At 46.9% G+C, this 14,995-nt stretch overlaps 1 protein-coding gene across 3 annotated transcripts in view; it reads left to right on the forward strand.

Moving 5' to 3' along the window:
- The window catches only part of Abtb3 (ankyrin repeat and BTB domain containing 3), a 245,625-nt gene that overhangs the window by 198,298 nt on the left and 32,332 nt on the right, over positions 1–14,995 (forward strand). For all 3 annotated transcript variants that reach the window (XM_050145663.1, XM_050145665.1, XM_050145664.1), the window contains exons 5-6: positions 11,518–11,683; positions 13,719–13,808. In XM_050145663.1, the coding sequence (XP_050001620.1) occupies positions 11,518–11,683; positions 13,719–13,808 (256 nt within the window). The remainder of the gene's footprint in view (positions 1–11,517; positions 11,684–13,718; positions 13,809–14,995) is intronic.

Consider the following 14,995-nt stretch of genomic DNA (forward strand, 5'->3'; position numbering starts at 1 on the left):
CCAGGCCCTTAATATCCCTCCTGCAGCAGAAAGGACGGGCAGAGTGGAGGCCATGGAGTCCCACGCTGGATTCTCCTTCTCTGAGGCAGTCTAATGAGGCAGTTCTCTTGTGTGCCTTTGGCAATAATGCTAAACTACAAGTGGGTGCAATTCCTGGGCCGAGATTTCTCCCAGGAACTTTGCAAGCCGTGCATGTTCCATTTGCTGCGATAATACCATTTCTCTCATTCTCAGAAATGTGCCGAGATCTTGGTATGGCTTGCTTCAGCACAAAGAGCCATTGAATTGTTAATCTTTCTGCTGCTCAAAAGCAAAGGGAAAAGGTCATCAATTTCAGGAATTGCAGCCTGTGGAAAGGAGTTTGACAAAGGCTTTCTAAGGGGCCGTGTGTTACAGAGGAAGCTGTGGGCCACGTGCAAGTCAGGCCGAGTCGTCTGATAAGCCGTTTCAGGATTCATATCCAAAACCACCATTTGATTGTCACACTCCCGGGATCCCGTAATGGGAAGTGCTTGATGTAAAGAGGTAATGTATAAGTACCTCATTGCTCCACAGCAGGCTTTCCCAGCCTCAGCACCACAAATGTTTGGAGCTGCATAATTCTTTGTTGTTCTGGGGGAGGGCAGCCTTCCTTCCTGTGTGTCAGAGGCTGTTTAACAGCAGCTGCATCCCTGTTCTATGGATGCCAGGACACCTTCCTGCTGTGTGAACCAGGTGTCTCTAGATCCCACCAGATCATCCCCAGACGCCGACATCACCTACTAGCCGAGACTCACTAGTCCACCCAAACTTAAGCGTGTCCACAAGTGACTGAGAAGAAAGACAGGCTTCTGTTCCTGACTCCCTCTGTGGTTTGTACAGATAGCTCGACCGTCTTGTCCTCCAGTTTCCTGAGCCAAAGAAGCTCTCTCTTGGATCCCAGGGGATGTGCAAGTTAAAAGCTGCTCAGTGGGTCTTGTCTCCAGAATACAATCTGTGGGAGGGCAAGATAAATGGGGAGAAGGTTTGAATTGGAAGCCGGCCATGCATCCAGGGGGAAACCAGTTGGGACATGGGTGACTGGAGTGGGGATATTGGCTGGCAGGTGAGAAAATACAAAGTGGCTGAGAGATGGGGACTCTTCCATGGAGGAAATGCAGGAAAACCTTCAACCCGAAGGCCTTGCTTGGCATTTGACACTCACCCCAGTACCTGGCAGTAAGAGTCTGAGCAAACACGGGAGGCCTTTGATTGCATGGAGAGATGATAGGGTCCGGTCCCAGCCTGCCTGGATTAAAATCTTAGCTCTACCACTGACAGTGTGTCTTTGGACAAAATTCTTAGCCTCCCCAAGCTGTAACAAAGATAAATTTTGTAGGGTTAAAGAAAAAATTTTATATGTGTGTGTGAATAAATATATATATGTATATGAATATTTTATGTTTGCATATATATATGCATTCACATGTATGAAGAAAGTGTTTGTGTAAAACTAGAAGAATTACTGGAACAGTGTAAATATTACATACATGTTTGGTCTGGTCTTATTTGAGAGAAGTGTTTAGGTATGTCACCTAAGGCAGCTCCAGGACTCTACCTGGCGCAGTTCTCTAGTGTTGACTGTGTCAGGAGACATAAGCAGGACTCTACTTAAGCCTGACCTTTAAAGAGAAATACGGTTGTGTTGAAATGGAGCGACAAGGAGCCCAGTGACTTGGGTAACACAGCCACCTCCTTCCAGTCTGTTTCCTCATCTGTGCTTTGGGGACTCCCGTTGTGGTGGCAAAACATGAGAAAGCGTGGGCTGTGTCAGGCTGCAGGCTTACTACCATCCCTGATGCTTACATACTGTGTGAGCCGTGGGAGGTGATGCAGAGCCTGAGAACCTCAGTGTTTGGTACACTGAGGGTGATGGCCTTCAGTTTGAAGGTCACTTAGAAGATGAACTGAGATAGTTAGGAAATCTGAAATGCTTCACAAATCAAGTGTTACACATGAATGCCTGTAATATTACTATAAGCTGTGTGTCAGGGATGCTGTCTCTAAGTGCTTCACATTCCACTGATTGCCATTCTCGTCTAGGACAACTGGTCGACCAGTGGCTTAGGGAAACCATATCATAACCCAAATTACCATTGGTGGAGTCCTAGACAACTTGGGTTACATCCTCTCATACTCATCCTCCGCCAAACACCTCAGCCTGCATCCTGCAGTTAGAGACTTCCAGTTCTTTCCATGTGAGCAGGAAAATGTGGTTTCCCCTTATAGGGCATCTGTGCCCTCAGGCAGGCCCCTGGCTGTCATCTACAAGAGGGGCTGTGCTAATTGTCCTTTTCAGATGGCCTGCCTGATGGTGGGAAACCTGTAAATGAGAATAGGAGTGTGGATGATAGAAAGTAAAAGAAGGGCAAAGCAGTATGTCGGTGGAGCCCAGTAGACGAGCAGCCATACTGGGGCTGTGCCCAGAGGGACCTCCAGAGAGTTAGAAGAGGCCTTGGCAGTTGGGAAAGACCTCCCTAGAGTCAGATGTTTGAGTGGTTGGAAAGTAGAAAGGGTTTGACTAAAACCCTGGAGAGAACCTAAGGTTACATAGTAACAATGGCGGGCAATCTGTCTTCGGTCTCTGCTGAGCGGTCAGGGGAGTTTTCTCTTTAAATCTCATTACAGATCTTGACCTTGGATAATGCACTATTCTGCAGATGGAGAAACCAAGGCTTAGAGAGTTTGTTACCTGCCAAGTCTCATAGGAACTAGGAAGAATGGGGACATGAGCACTGGTCTTGGGAACTAGGCTTTGCTGTCCCATGGGAGCACACTGGCTTTGGTGTCCGACACTGGCGTGGCTTGAATGTAAAGTGTCCCCCATAGGCTCACCTGTTAGGATACTTTGTCACAGAGAGTGGTGTGGAACATTTAGAAACTGGAGCTTAGCCACCAAGGTCTCTGCCTGAAGAAAGGGGAAGCTGATGGGGCAGGTGGTAATGATGATGGTGATAGTGGTGGTGGTGATTATGGTAGTGGTGGTGGTGGTAATGGTGGTGGTGGTGGTAGTGGTGGTGATTATGATGATGGTGGTGTTGGTAGTAATGGTGGTGATGGTAGTGATTATGATGATGGTGGTATTGGTAGTAATGGTGGTGGTGGTGATTATGATGGTGGTGGTAGTGGTGGTGATTATGGTAGTGGTGGTGGTGATTATAATGATGGTGGTGGTGGTAGTAATGGTAGTGGTGGTGGCAGTGGCAGTGCTCCCAAGAGAGAATCAGTTATGGTGACAGAAAGTGAGCAACCCAGGAGTGCTCACTGAACAATCAGCATTTAGTAAAGGGGGCTTCTTATTACTGACTGTGACGACATGGGCTGTTACTGTAGAGATCCCGGGATCACAGTGGGAGAAATCCCTGCAGAAACTGTGCTCTCATCCAAAACAACCCTCAGTTGGTCAGCTTCCTCACAGGAAGGATGGTAAGGCAAAAGCTGGGGTAGGGCTGCTAGCGTCCGATACTGAGGCAGAAGCTGGGGTCGGGCTGCTAGCCTCACCCCACTCCACATCAGCTCTGTGACTGAGCAAATGCTGTAATGGATCCATTTGTGTGCAAGGAAATTCAGGGACCACCAGTGCCCATGCTCTGGCTCATTTATTGAAGTGTTGGTCCATAGCGTGAAAGTCTGGGACCTTTAAGAAGTGGGACAGGGCAGGAAGTCACAGGGGGATGTATTCCTCAGACAACATGAAGACAGGACCCACAGGACTCTGGCGAGTCTTCACGAGATTGTTATAAAAGAGTCAGTTGGGCCCTCCCATTCTTTGGCTTCCTGTCTTGCCATATAATCCTTTCCTCTTAGCCACAAGTTTCTGCCCAGGTGCCATTCAATTCACCGTGATGTGCCCTGGAAGACAGGCCCTCGACAGAAGTTGACCTGGGAAGAGAACACTCTCTAAATTGAACTCTCAGGAGCAACTCAGTGATAGAGGCTTGCCTAGTGTTGGGGGTGCCCTGGAATCAGTTCCTAGTAGTTCATAAAAGCAGACGTGGTACTAAACACCTGGGATGCCAGCCCTCCAGAGATAATAACGGGAGGAGCAGAATTTCAGGGTCATCTCTGCTACACAGCAAGTTTGAGGTCAGCCAGGGATGCCTGAGCCTGTCTCAAAATAATCATAAAGTCTTGGACTTTGAGCCTCCAGGACTGGAAGCTAAATAAACATCTTTTCTTTATAAGTACCCAGATTCCACGTTTAGTTATCATGCTAGGGAAATAGAAGAATTCAACAAGTAAATTAAAGTTATAGTTGTCACATTTTTTTCTTATCCGTAAAATGGATTAAAGATAATAAAGACTTCAAAAAAGCTGATGTTTCTAAAAAGCTTAATGTACATTTGGTATGAAGTGCTATATATCCATACTAGATAAATCAGTAAAGCATTCAAAGCCCTACAATGGGCCCATTTTATGTATAAGGAAACTAAAGCTGGCTGACCCCATTGGCGAGGACAGAGCTGAAGTGTAGGCAGCCTACATTCCCAAGACCCACTTACTAGGGAGACAGCACATGCAAACCTCAAGGAGCCTTCTATCACCAGCAGGATCAAGATCAATCCTGGGCAGGGAAAAATAAAAAGATAGAAACCTCAGCAGATAGACCCACAGCACCCTAAGGGTCTCTGCTTTTGTTCACTTGCTAAACTGTCCCCCAAACTGTCTCTACGTCCAGCACTGGCTCTCTCTGGCCTCCTCCATCACAATTTGATTGCAAAAACCCTACTGGCACCAGGTGCCTTCTGGGAGCCAGGCAGCCCCTCTGGGGAAAGGATTGCCTCAATTCCTTGATTCCTGTGGCGTTTGTTAGACACGCTGTCTACTTTGAACTTAGAAGAACAGTAACTGCCGTGTTCTTTGTACTTGGCATCTGGATTTGTTTCTTCCACAGTGTGTTCTCTCTAGTCTACACTTGGCTTTGTGATGTATATTTGAGGACAGTATATGTACAGGAATATGTACCTGTGTGTGTGTGTGTGTGTGTGTGCTTGTGTGTGTGCAGGCGCACATGTGCATCCATGCACGTGTGTATGGGAGCTGGAGGTCAACCTCAGCTGTTGTTTCTCACTGAGGATCATGAGTTTAGCAGGGTTGACCGGCTAGGAAGCTCCAGGGGTACTCTGGTTTCCACACCACTCTCAAGCCCTGGCATCCGTGTGTACCACTCCACTGACAGCGCTAACTCCCCAGCCCTGTGCTTCTGTGTCCTCTGCATAATGCTCTTCTAAGCACCTCCCGAGATTCACCTCATTTGACCCACAGCTAACATTCTGGAAGGAAAGTGTTACACAAAGCTCATGTTACAGATGAGAAAACCAGACCACAAGACAGTAAAGCCACTGGCCCCAAGATCACATAGCCGCTGAGCGGCAGAGCCGGACCTGAGCCCAGTGACAGACTCAGCAGAGTTCAAGTTCAGCACTTCCAGGCTGGCGTGGAGGCTAATAAACACATAAAGGTGTCTGGGCATCGCCAGCTGGCATTTGTCGCTCAGAAGGCGTTGAGCGGTGAGGTGAGCAGAATGAATTAGCTCCTCACCCACGCGCACCCTCCTTACAGAGGAGGATAAAAAGCGCAGTCTCTCCCCGCACTCAGGCCCTGAAGCCCGAAGTCTCTGGAAAACACCTTCCCGAGGCCACGCGTATGAAGTGCTGGAAGACACTGCACCGGTCTCTCAGGACTTACGCACTTGAGAAATCCGAGAAATTGACCACCTCAGTGGCCGAACTCTCACTTAAATTGATCGGGATTTTTACTGCATCCTTGAAAACCACTCAAAGGGAAAACCGCAAAGTTGGTTACCTGGGGAAGCCCCAGGGGACAGGCTGAATATATTTCTGCATAAATAAGTCATGCACAGAGAAAGGCAAACTTACTTGCTTGGACCCCAGGGGGTCCTGTTGGTTTGCAGCTCTGAGCTTCTGCAGGGACTCTCCAGGAGTGGAGCTGTAGCCCTGTCCTGGGAAATGCTGAAGGGTTCAATTCTCTGAGGAACTGGGCTGGACGGAAGCCATGTTTCACACTTTGTTGGAAAATGGTTTTTACCTGCTTGGTTTGCTTGCTCGACTTGGCTCAGACACCAGAACCACTGTTTGCTCTATGCATCTGCAGGCTGCTCGGTAAACAGGTGCTTCCTGGGGCTGTACTCAAGAATGAATGGGGCCAGGTGTGTGGTGCATGTCTGTAATCCCAGCACTCAAGAGACTGACTCAGAAGGGTTGCAAGTTCCAGGTCAGTGTGTGCTTCATAATGACCCTGGGGGCCGAGGGTGGGTGCTAAGAATAGTCTCTTCACTATGTGGTACTGGGCAAACTGAATATCCACACGCAGAAGAGTGGGACTAGACCCTTATCTTGTACTATATACAAAAATCAACTCAGAATGAACTCAAGAGCTAAAAGTATAAAACACAAAGGGAGAACTCCGTGACATTAGTTTCGGTAACGATTTTTGGATGTATCTCCAAAAACATAGGCAAAAAAAAAAAAATCCAAAATAGACAAATGTAATTGCATCAAATTTAAAAGTCTCTGCACAGCAAATGAGACAACAGCAAAGAGACAGCCGAATGAACAGAGCATAAAAGACGCACAGCGTGTGGTCCTTACACAGAGCAGAACACGTCTGCAAACACGTCAGCTAGGGTGTGATCAGCCAGAGTATGTAATCAACTCAAAAGCAACAAGGAAATAACTCAACCTAAAAAAGAGCAAAGGACCTGAAGGGACATTTGTTAGAAGAAGACAAATGGACAGTAAGTGTATTTTTAAATGCCAGCCATCACTGGTCATTAGAGAGTTCCACATTAAAATGACAATAAAATGTCACCATAAAAAGACAAAAAAAAATGCAATTCCACCTGGTAAAATTGCTATGGTCAAAGGGAAAGGAATCCGAGTGCCTTGTCGGTGGGAATGTATAAATGCAACCATTGTCAAAATGTGGAGGTTCCTCAAAAAAAAATATTTTGAAGTAGAACCATGGTAGAATCCTACAGTCATATTGGTGGACACCTAAAGGAAGTCAGTAGTCACTGCGATAGGTCATAGCATCATGTCAAGTTGAAGCTTCATTTACAGAAATTAAGTGGAGTCAACCTAACTGTCCATCCGCAGATGGATGGATAAAGAAAAGGTGGTGTGGAGGTGGGGGGGTGTTTACAACAGAACACTAGTCAGCTTTTCCAAAGGAAATTCTGTCATCACAACGTGGATGGACCTGGAGGACATTATGTTAAATGAGATAAACTGGGCATAAAAAGACAAATGTGGACCTACATGTGGAACCTGAAAACGTTGCTCTCTGAAGAGCAGAGAGTGGAGCGCCGTGAGCAGAAAAGGGTCGAGAGGTACGTGTGAGTTGAAGGATACAAACTTTCAATTAGACCAGAGGAAGTAAGTTCAGGATATTTGCTATAAAACATGGGAACTATAGTTTTTAACCTTGTGTTGCATACTTGAAAATTGCTAAGCAAGTAGATCTGGGTCTGCAGACATAGTTCAGTTGGTGGATTGCTTGTCCAGCATGCATGAGGAGGAAAAAGAGAGACCTGAACCACCCTCATCACAGACATGCTCAGCGTGTAAGGTAACACCTTGTCTTAATTTGCCCAGTCTACAGCGTGTACATATTCCTAAGTACTACGTTTACATTATAAACACATATGTGTAATTTTTAGCAGTCAGTTAAGATTAAGTCTCCATGTTTAAACAAAGAACACATGGTAGGTAGCACACACCTGTCTCCCCTGTCAGTTCTTGCTATTTGCATTCACTCTGCTTTGCTTACAGCAGAGAACAATTTGAGTGTGGTCCTGGCCCTGGACTTAGACATGCTGGTAAGGAAAAAAAAAAAAAAAAACAATTTATCTAGGAGCTGGCAACATGACTCAGCAGGTGAGGGCCTTGCTACCAAGGCTGATGTCACGAACTGGATCTGGGCCCCATATAGGGAAAGAAAAGAACTCACTCCCAAAGTTATTCTCTGACCTAGACATGTGCACTGTGTGTGCACACATACACATATGAGAGACAGAGAGAGAGACAGAGACAGAGAGACAGAGAGAGACACACAGAGAGATCAGCCCATTAATTAAATGAAATTTGATGGCTTTGGGTGTGTGTGTTTTAAAAAAAAAAACTAGTCACTAACTGTGAAGATGCCACCAAGGGGGCAGAGGGAGCTGACCATGAGATGAGCGTGTACACAAGAGAAGGGTGCACCTTTCTATAGGTGGTCTGATGGACTATGGTCAAGTTTATCCATGAAGGACAAGGAGGAGCCACCCCTACAAAGAGCCCCAAGGAAGGCTTCCCAAGGGAAAGAAACAGGGGCAATGTCCTTGGGGCAGGAAAGACCTTAGCTCTGTACCAAAAGCCAAAATTTATCCCTAATATGCTAGGCTTTAGAAAGGACCCAAGGGACCCTGCCTACATTGACACTCACTCTGACTGTGTGAGAGGTGACATGGGGTGGGGAGAATGGAACCGAGAAGACCATCAGACTCCTACACTATTCCACCCAGAGACGTGCTCTGGGACCCATCGAGAGCCATGATGGCGGCAAGGGGGATGGATTTGGGATTTGGGTGCTGTTGGGATGGATGTGGGTGGGAGGCCAGATTCCAGTTTCAGCACCCGGGTGAGCAGGAGCACATTCAAAGGGTGCAGACAGAGGTGTTCATACAGTTCATATGGAGACGCTGAACTTAAAGGTCTAAGAGATATCCAACAGTCCAGCTCTAATAGAAGTTAAACACATGGACAGAAAATAATATTTTGGTTCAGAGCCCTCTGACCCCCAACAGTTAGGTCACCCCGATACACGCCAGCTTGTCCTTTAGCATCTGTATCTCTGGTAATTCCTCTGCCTCAGTTTCCTCATTGTTGTAGTAGGCTGTACATAGCCCTTAGCTCTGGGGCTCACCATGATGATGGTATGGGTTAACACACAGAGGGAGTTTAGGTCGCCACACTGAGTATTCATTTAGTAAACATCAGCTTCCTGTAATAACAATTATCATCATTTTAGCTGCAGTAATTTTCCTGCCATTTGTCTCTTTCTAATTAAAATCAAGGACCTCAGGAGCTGGTAAACACTTGTGATGTTCTTAGAATTATCTGTTCATAAGCTTTTGAGTCCTGTGAACCCAGCCTCTGCCCCCGTCCTCTGGAGCTCCTTGGTGTGGGGTGTGACACACAGTGGCATTGGCAATGCTTGCCCAGTCACATGGAATGTAGCTTGATTGCAAGGAAAGGGGGGAACCACATATCTGAATGAGCTCATGAAGTACTGAGGCTATCGGAAGGAACTTAGAGACAAGAAGAAATGACTAGGTGGGTTTTTATGTGACAGTAGTCACTCATATCTGTCCCCAGAAGGGAATGCCTTTTTACTGTTTTTATTCGTGTGTATTAATTACATATATTGGGTTTCATCATGACATCTTTCACAGAGTTATATCATATTTGATCGTATTCCCCACTCTGTCACTGTTTTTGTCTCCTAACTCCTGCTGATCCCCTCTCTCTTTCCAAATAGTCCTCTTCTGTTTCCATGTTTTTGCTTTTTTAATAACCCAGTGAGTCTTACTCGCATTGTTTTCAGGAGCATGGGCACATTAACAGTGGCTACACCACTGGAGAAAATGTCTTCCTACACCCCTCAGAAGCCATTAACTACCTGAACGTCTTCTCCCTCCGTGTGAAATGTTGACAGGCTCAGGCTTGTACAGGTCTTGACCAGGTAACCACAGCTGCTGTGAGTTCCAGTGCGTAACAGCTGAGTCGTGCCACAGAATCAGCCTTCCAAGGCACCCCTGCCCTTTCTCTAGCTCACGCGTTCTTTTCCCCAGGACGGGAGCTGCGTGATTTCCCAAAGCAGCCGCTTCCAGCATGGCTAGCATCTAGCAGAAGAAAGGTTGTACATGCAATGAATCAACTCCCAGAGATTTTCATAAGCACACACACACAGAGGATCCTGGTACATTAGGGAAACACACATAAATGCCACACTTACGCCCCCTGGAGGCCTCTGTGCTCTGTGCCCTAGGGTTTTGCCCTGTTAGTCTGGTGTAACAAGCTTCCTTGGCTAAACCTTTAGTCCCTGCCACCACACTAAAGGAGGGGGATCCTAAGTTTCTCTGCATAGTTGGCGGTGCCCTTCTCCAGAAGACAAAAGAGGAAAGCCAGTTAAATTTCTATCTTCAATAAACAATGGACAAAGCTTTGATATAAAGATGCCTCGTGTACTGTTGCTTTAGCATTTGTATTTGCCTGATCTGGCAACTCTAGCCAAGTTCAAAGCCCACATGCACTAGACCAAGACACAGTCCTATTTTGTGCCCCAAAGTCTAGGATGCTGATGCCATGTTTGAAGCTAAGTCTTGGGTCTCTCCATCCTCTTCTGCCCCCTCCCATACCTACAACCACAGCTCAGGGGTCAACTTCCTAGGAAGACAAAGCTTCCTTAGGGTGTGTGTGGTGCAGAGAGGCCTTTAGTCCCATAACGTATTTCACTAGAAATAGTGTCTCTAAGCCCTCAATATTTTTGTATTAGATACATGGAATTATGGCCCGTGCCTGTCCTCTCCCTCACCCGGGCTTCCCAAGCAGGGATGGTGACATATGACAGCTAGCTAGAGCAGGGCACTCTACAAATGCTTAGTAACTTGATTTAATGATAATTGGTCAATTCACTGGGAGAAAATAGCAATGTCCTCTCAACATGGAGCCTGTATCACCTTCTCCCATCCGATCCCTTCCCCCTTTCTCCATGAAGCACCTTGCCATCTCTCATTTCATCCGGCAAGTTCTCTGGCTTGTTGTATTTGGAACGTAGCGACTTCATCCTGTGTTCCTACTCTTCATTTCTTAATGCCTTCATATCTCCTGTCTGTCACGGGAATGGACACAGGCAAATAAAAGCCTGTTCAGAAGTCCACAGGCCTAGTGTGAAGGGTCAGACACATGAACGAGCAAACAGTAGATGCTACGCTTGGGGGACAGGGTGGCACAGTAGATCCAAAGACTGGCTCTCCACACATGCTTACTCTGGTTCAAATCCAGGCTCTGTCACTTGCAAATGGAGTGGCCTGGGGTGGGGGGTGGGGTTCCTCGTTCCTCTTTCCCAGAGGTTTCAAGTTTCTCACAGGAATTCTGCCTTCTCTTGTGTGGGAATTGAGTGAACCAACTCATATAAGATGTTTAGCTGAGGACCTAATCTATATAAACACTCCATAAATATGTGCATAACAGTTCTTACCTTCTGGCACACAGATAAGGGACCAGACCCAGCCACGGCAAGGACAGAGGATTAATAGCCACCAGGAGACAGTTGTTTTAACTCGGAGCCTAGAACAGGCAATTTGCAGGAAAAGCAAACGAGGAACTTGGTGGAGCTTGCTGGGGGAAGTTTGTTCTCAGGGACCAGACCCTGGGAAGGAAAAAAAAAAAAAAAAAGCCGACAGCACCCACGTGACCATCTCTCCCTCCTCAGGGCGGACGACTGCTTTTGTGCTTCTCGGAAGCTGGACGCCGTGGCCATTGAAGCCAAGTTCAAGCAGGACTTGGGCTTCCGGATGCTCAACTGTGGACGGACCGACCTGGTGAAGCAGGCGGTGTCTCTGCTGGGGCCCGATGGAATCAACACCATGAGCGAACAGGTACCAATCCGCTGGCACCGCACCGCACCGCACCTTCTCAGTGCTGGTACTGGGCGTGAGCAGCTAGCAGGACACCGGCTCCCTCTGCTGATCAATAATAATAATATTAAAATAATAATTCCCCCTCCTCCGTTTTTTTTTCTTTTTTTAGTGTTTTGGATTTTTTTAATCTTATAAAAAAAATACACTTGTCCTTCTTCGTGGAAAGCTCACATGATCATTGCAGCTGAAACAAAGGAGTGAAAATTAGACCTGTTCAGGAAAGGAAATAATGTCATTAGCTTGCCCATCGCTTGTTCTTAAGACTCTGCGACCCTGAGGTCTCTTTACTAGCATGTTAAAGTCAGTTCTCTGTCGGTCTGCTATTGAAACAAGACAGATCTCACCACACCGTCCTCTTAGAGAGTGTTTAAGAGACACCAAAGTCAGTCTGGGGACCCTAGGGCATCACCCAGACATGGCAGTGCCCAGCAGATCCTGAAACTCGTGGTAGATTAGAGGCATCCATAGGCAGAGATACCCTGGGGAGGTGGTGGTGTCACAGAAAGAGAAAACAGACAGCTGGTCCCCCCAGTGCAGAGTTACAAGGGACAGGAGGGACCGTTTCTTCCCCAGGCAGCTCTTTGCAAGAGATCCATGAAGAGGGTAGAAGGCACTATTTTTCTTGAACAACATCAAGGATCCCTATCACACAATCATATGTATCTTTTATGTTTAAAAGCAGGGATTTATTATATCTTTTCTCAATTTTTTTATATTTCAGATACCTTGTAATGCTATTGAATATTCTTTTGTAAGTTGCTTTTAGTATCTGTATAAAATGATTGCAGTGTTTATTCATTAACCATCTTCCCAATGTCAGATATTTAAAATATTTATGTTAGACAAATCTTTGTTCCGATCTCTATTTCCTTGGGGAAATGTTTCTTTAAGATGGAAGTAGTGTCTCAAATGCACCAGGCTTTCCCGAGTTCATTCCCCGCACCCAGGGGCCTGACTAGTCTTTGTGCTCCCGCTGATTACAAATGTATTCCTGTTCATCTTCTGCTTTCCTTTGCTTTTTATTGGCATTATTACTGTTTTCTTGTTTACTTAGAGAAATCCTTTCTATATTAGGAACAAAGTCCTGTAATGTGACAAGTGCATCTCAGTCTGTCATTGACTTTGGAATTTTTGCTTATAATGTTTTCAATTGCACGGTACCAATGCTAGAATAATTTTCACACGTGACATTTTTCATTGGCTTTATGCCTAGAAGTGGATCCCGAAACCAACTTGGTATCTCTTATAATTTTAATTTTGCTAGCTACCTCTCGTAAAACTAAAGGTTATATTGGCATGTCACGCGAGATAAGGCTGGAGATGGACACTTTCCCAAGGAGCTGACTTCACAACCCTGTTGATGGAGAACTCCGTCCCCTGTAGGCTGTGGTGCTCGGTTTGTGATGAGCAAGGAGGCCGAGCAGGGAAGGTTTTCTTGAAGGCCACCCTGCTTCAGTAGCCTTGTGCTTGTAAAGGGTGTTGGGAGGACAGATGTCAATGTAGGTGGCCACGTGCTCAAGGATGTCCCGTTACCCTTGATAGACATCTGCCTGACCCAAGGCCCATATAAAGCAACAAGGATACTTTGTCACACTGAGAAGGATAGAACTGTCGAAGAAACTGTATTCATTGTAGTTAAATGGTGTAGGGTTGGTGTTACAGTATCCAGAAAGTTCTTATGAACCATCCCTACCCCCATCACAATCAGCCACTTGTCTTAAAAACACACTTAGGTCTGCTGTACCATGAAGTTCAGGAAAGCCCTCCAACTTAAGCAAAGATAGGTGCTAAGGGTGATACCACCCCCTTCACCCCTCCACCGCAGTTTCCAGAATGTGGAAGGTTGTGACCCTGTGAGTCACAGGTCCCCACATTAACTCTTTTGTCCTGCCACAGTCTGAGCAGCACACACACTAATAAGACCTCCCACGTGTTTGCCAACCGACCATGGCCACCTTGTAAACGTCTCCGTCTCTGGTTTTAACCACAGCAGGGCATGACCCCCTTGATGTACGCCTGTGTCCGCGGGGACGAGGCGATGGTGCAGATGCTGCTGGATGCCGGAGCTGACCTGAACGTGGAGGTGAGGGTGTAGGGGGCTGTAGGCAGATCCTGCCAGCTCAGACTTTCCCTTCCCAGTCACCCTCACACACCTCACACCCTCACACACTCCTCAACCCTTCCAGTGACTGCAGCCATGGTGAAATCACCTGGCAGACCATGTCACAGACTGAGGTCACAACCAAAGCCCCAAGTAGCAACCCCCACTTGTGCTTTGTTTGAAACAATAGCGGTAGCTGCAGGAAGCTCTGGTTTACCTTGGCTGAGCACCTCCTAGCTCCCGACTCATCCTTTCTGGGATGGGACGCAAACTCCTGCATCCCAGCCTTTTCCTCAAGCCTGGCACAAGCTGTCCTGGCTCCCTGGGCTGAGGTTCCCCTTCCTGATATCCTCTGTCTTCCCCTCATCCCCAGCCCCACTGACTCACTTTTTTGTTGGCTGAATTATCTCAAAGCTGCTGGGATGCAGTACAGTAGACTGGAAACTGAAGCTCCCCTCCCTGAAGGCTTTGGCATCTGACAGGCTTAGGTTCAAGTTCTGAACTACCACTTGCTTTGATGCTCAAGAAGTGGTGTGGCTTATGAGATGAACTATGCACACATTGTCGGAAGGAACTGATGCCCGGTAGAGGTGCCCAGCTGTGATCTGCACCTAGCAGAGGCACCTAGCCACGCTTGGGACTCGGTTAATAGTAGTTGCTCCAAACCACCCCGAGATTCAAAATAAGTGGATCCTCGCTTTTTTATTGTTCTTTGCTGCCTGAAGGCCTGTTCAGCCAGCATTTGGCAGCTGCAGATGTCAAGGAGATTGGCACGCTGCAGCCGTCAACCAGCAACTCTAGGAAACCTTTTTGCTTCAAAATTAGATGCCCTTCAGAGCTGCCCTGTACTTAGAAAATATATATTGGTGAGTTTTATGTTCATCTGAGGAAAGCAGACAGTAAACATAGCTCTGAATCCAAACCCCTTTTGGATCTTAATGAGTTTTAAGTGATAGAGAAGTCAGGTAATAACGGGACCCATAGTGCTGCGGGTCTCTAAGCATCACAGGCCCTGTCAAGGTCCTCAGCTAGAGGCGTTCTTTGATCCTCCTCTCCAGACTCTCCCATGGGTTTCGCTCAGTGCCATTGTCTACTGTAAGGACACTCAGGCCAAGGTCACATGCCCCAGGAATGCTGAGCAGATCACTGTGAGCTGGTGGTGTTAATAT

Source organism: Alexandromys fortis, unplaced genomic scaffold (genome assembly GCF_014885135.2).
Source record: "Alexandromys fortis isolate MF-2015 unplaced genomic scaffold, M_Fortis_MF-2015_v1.1 scaffold_50, whole genome shotgun sequence".
In the NCBI taxonomy this organism is placed as follows: domain Eukaryota; kingdom Metazoa; phylum Chordata; class Mammalia; order Rodentia; family Cricetidae; genus Alexandromys; species Alexandromys fortis.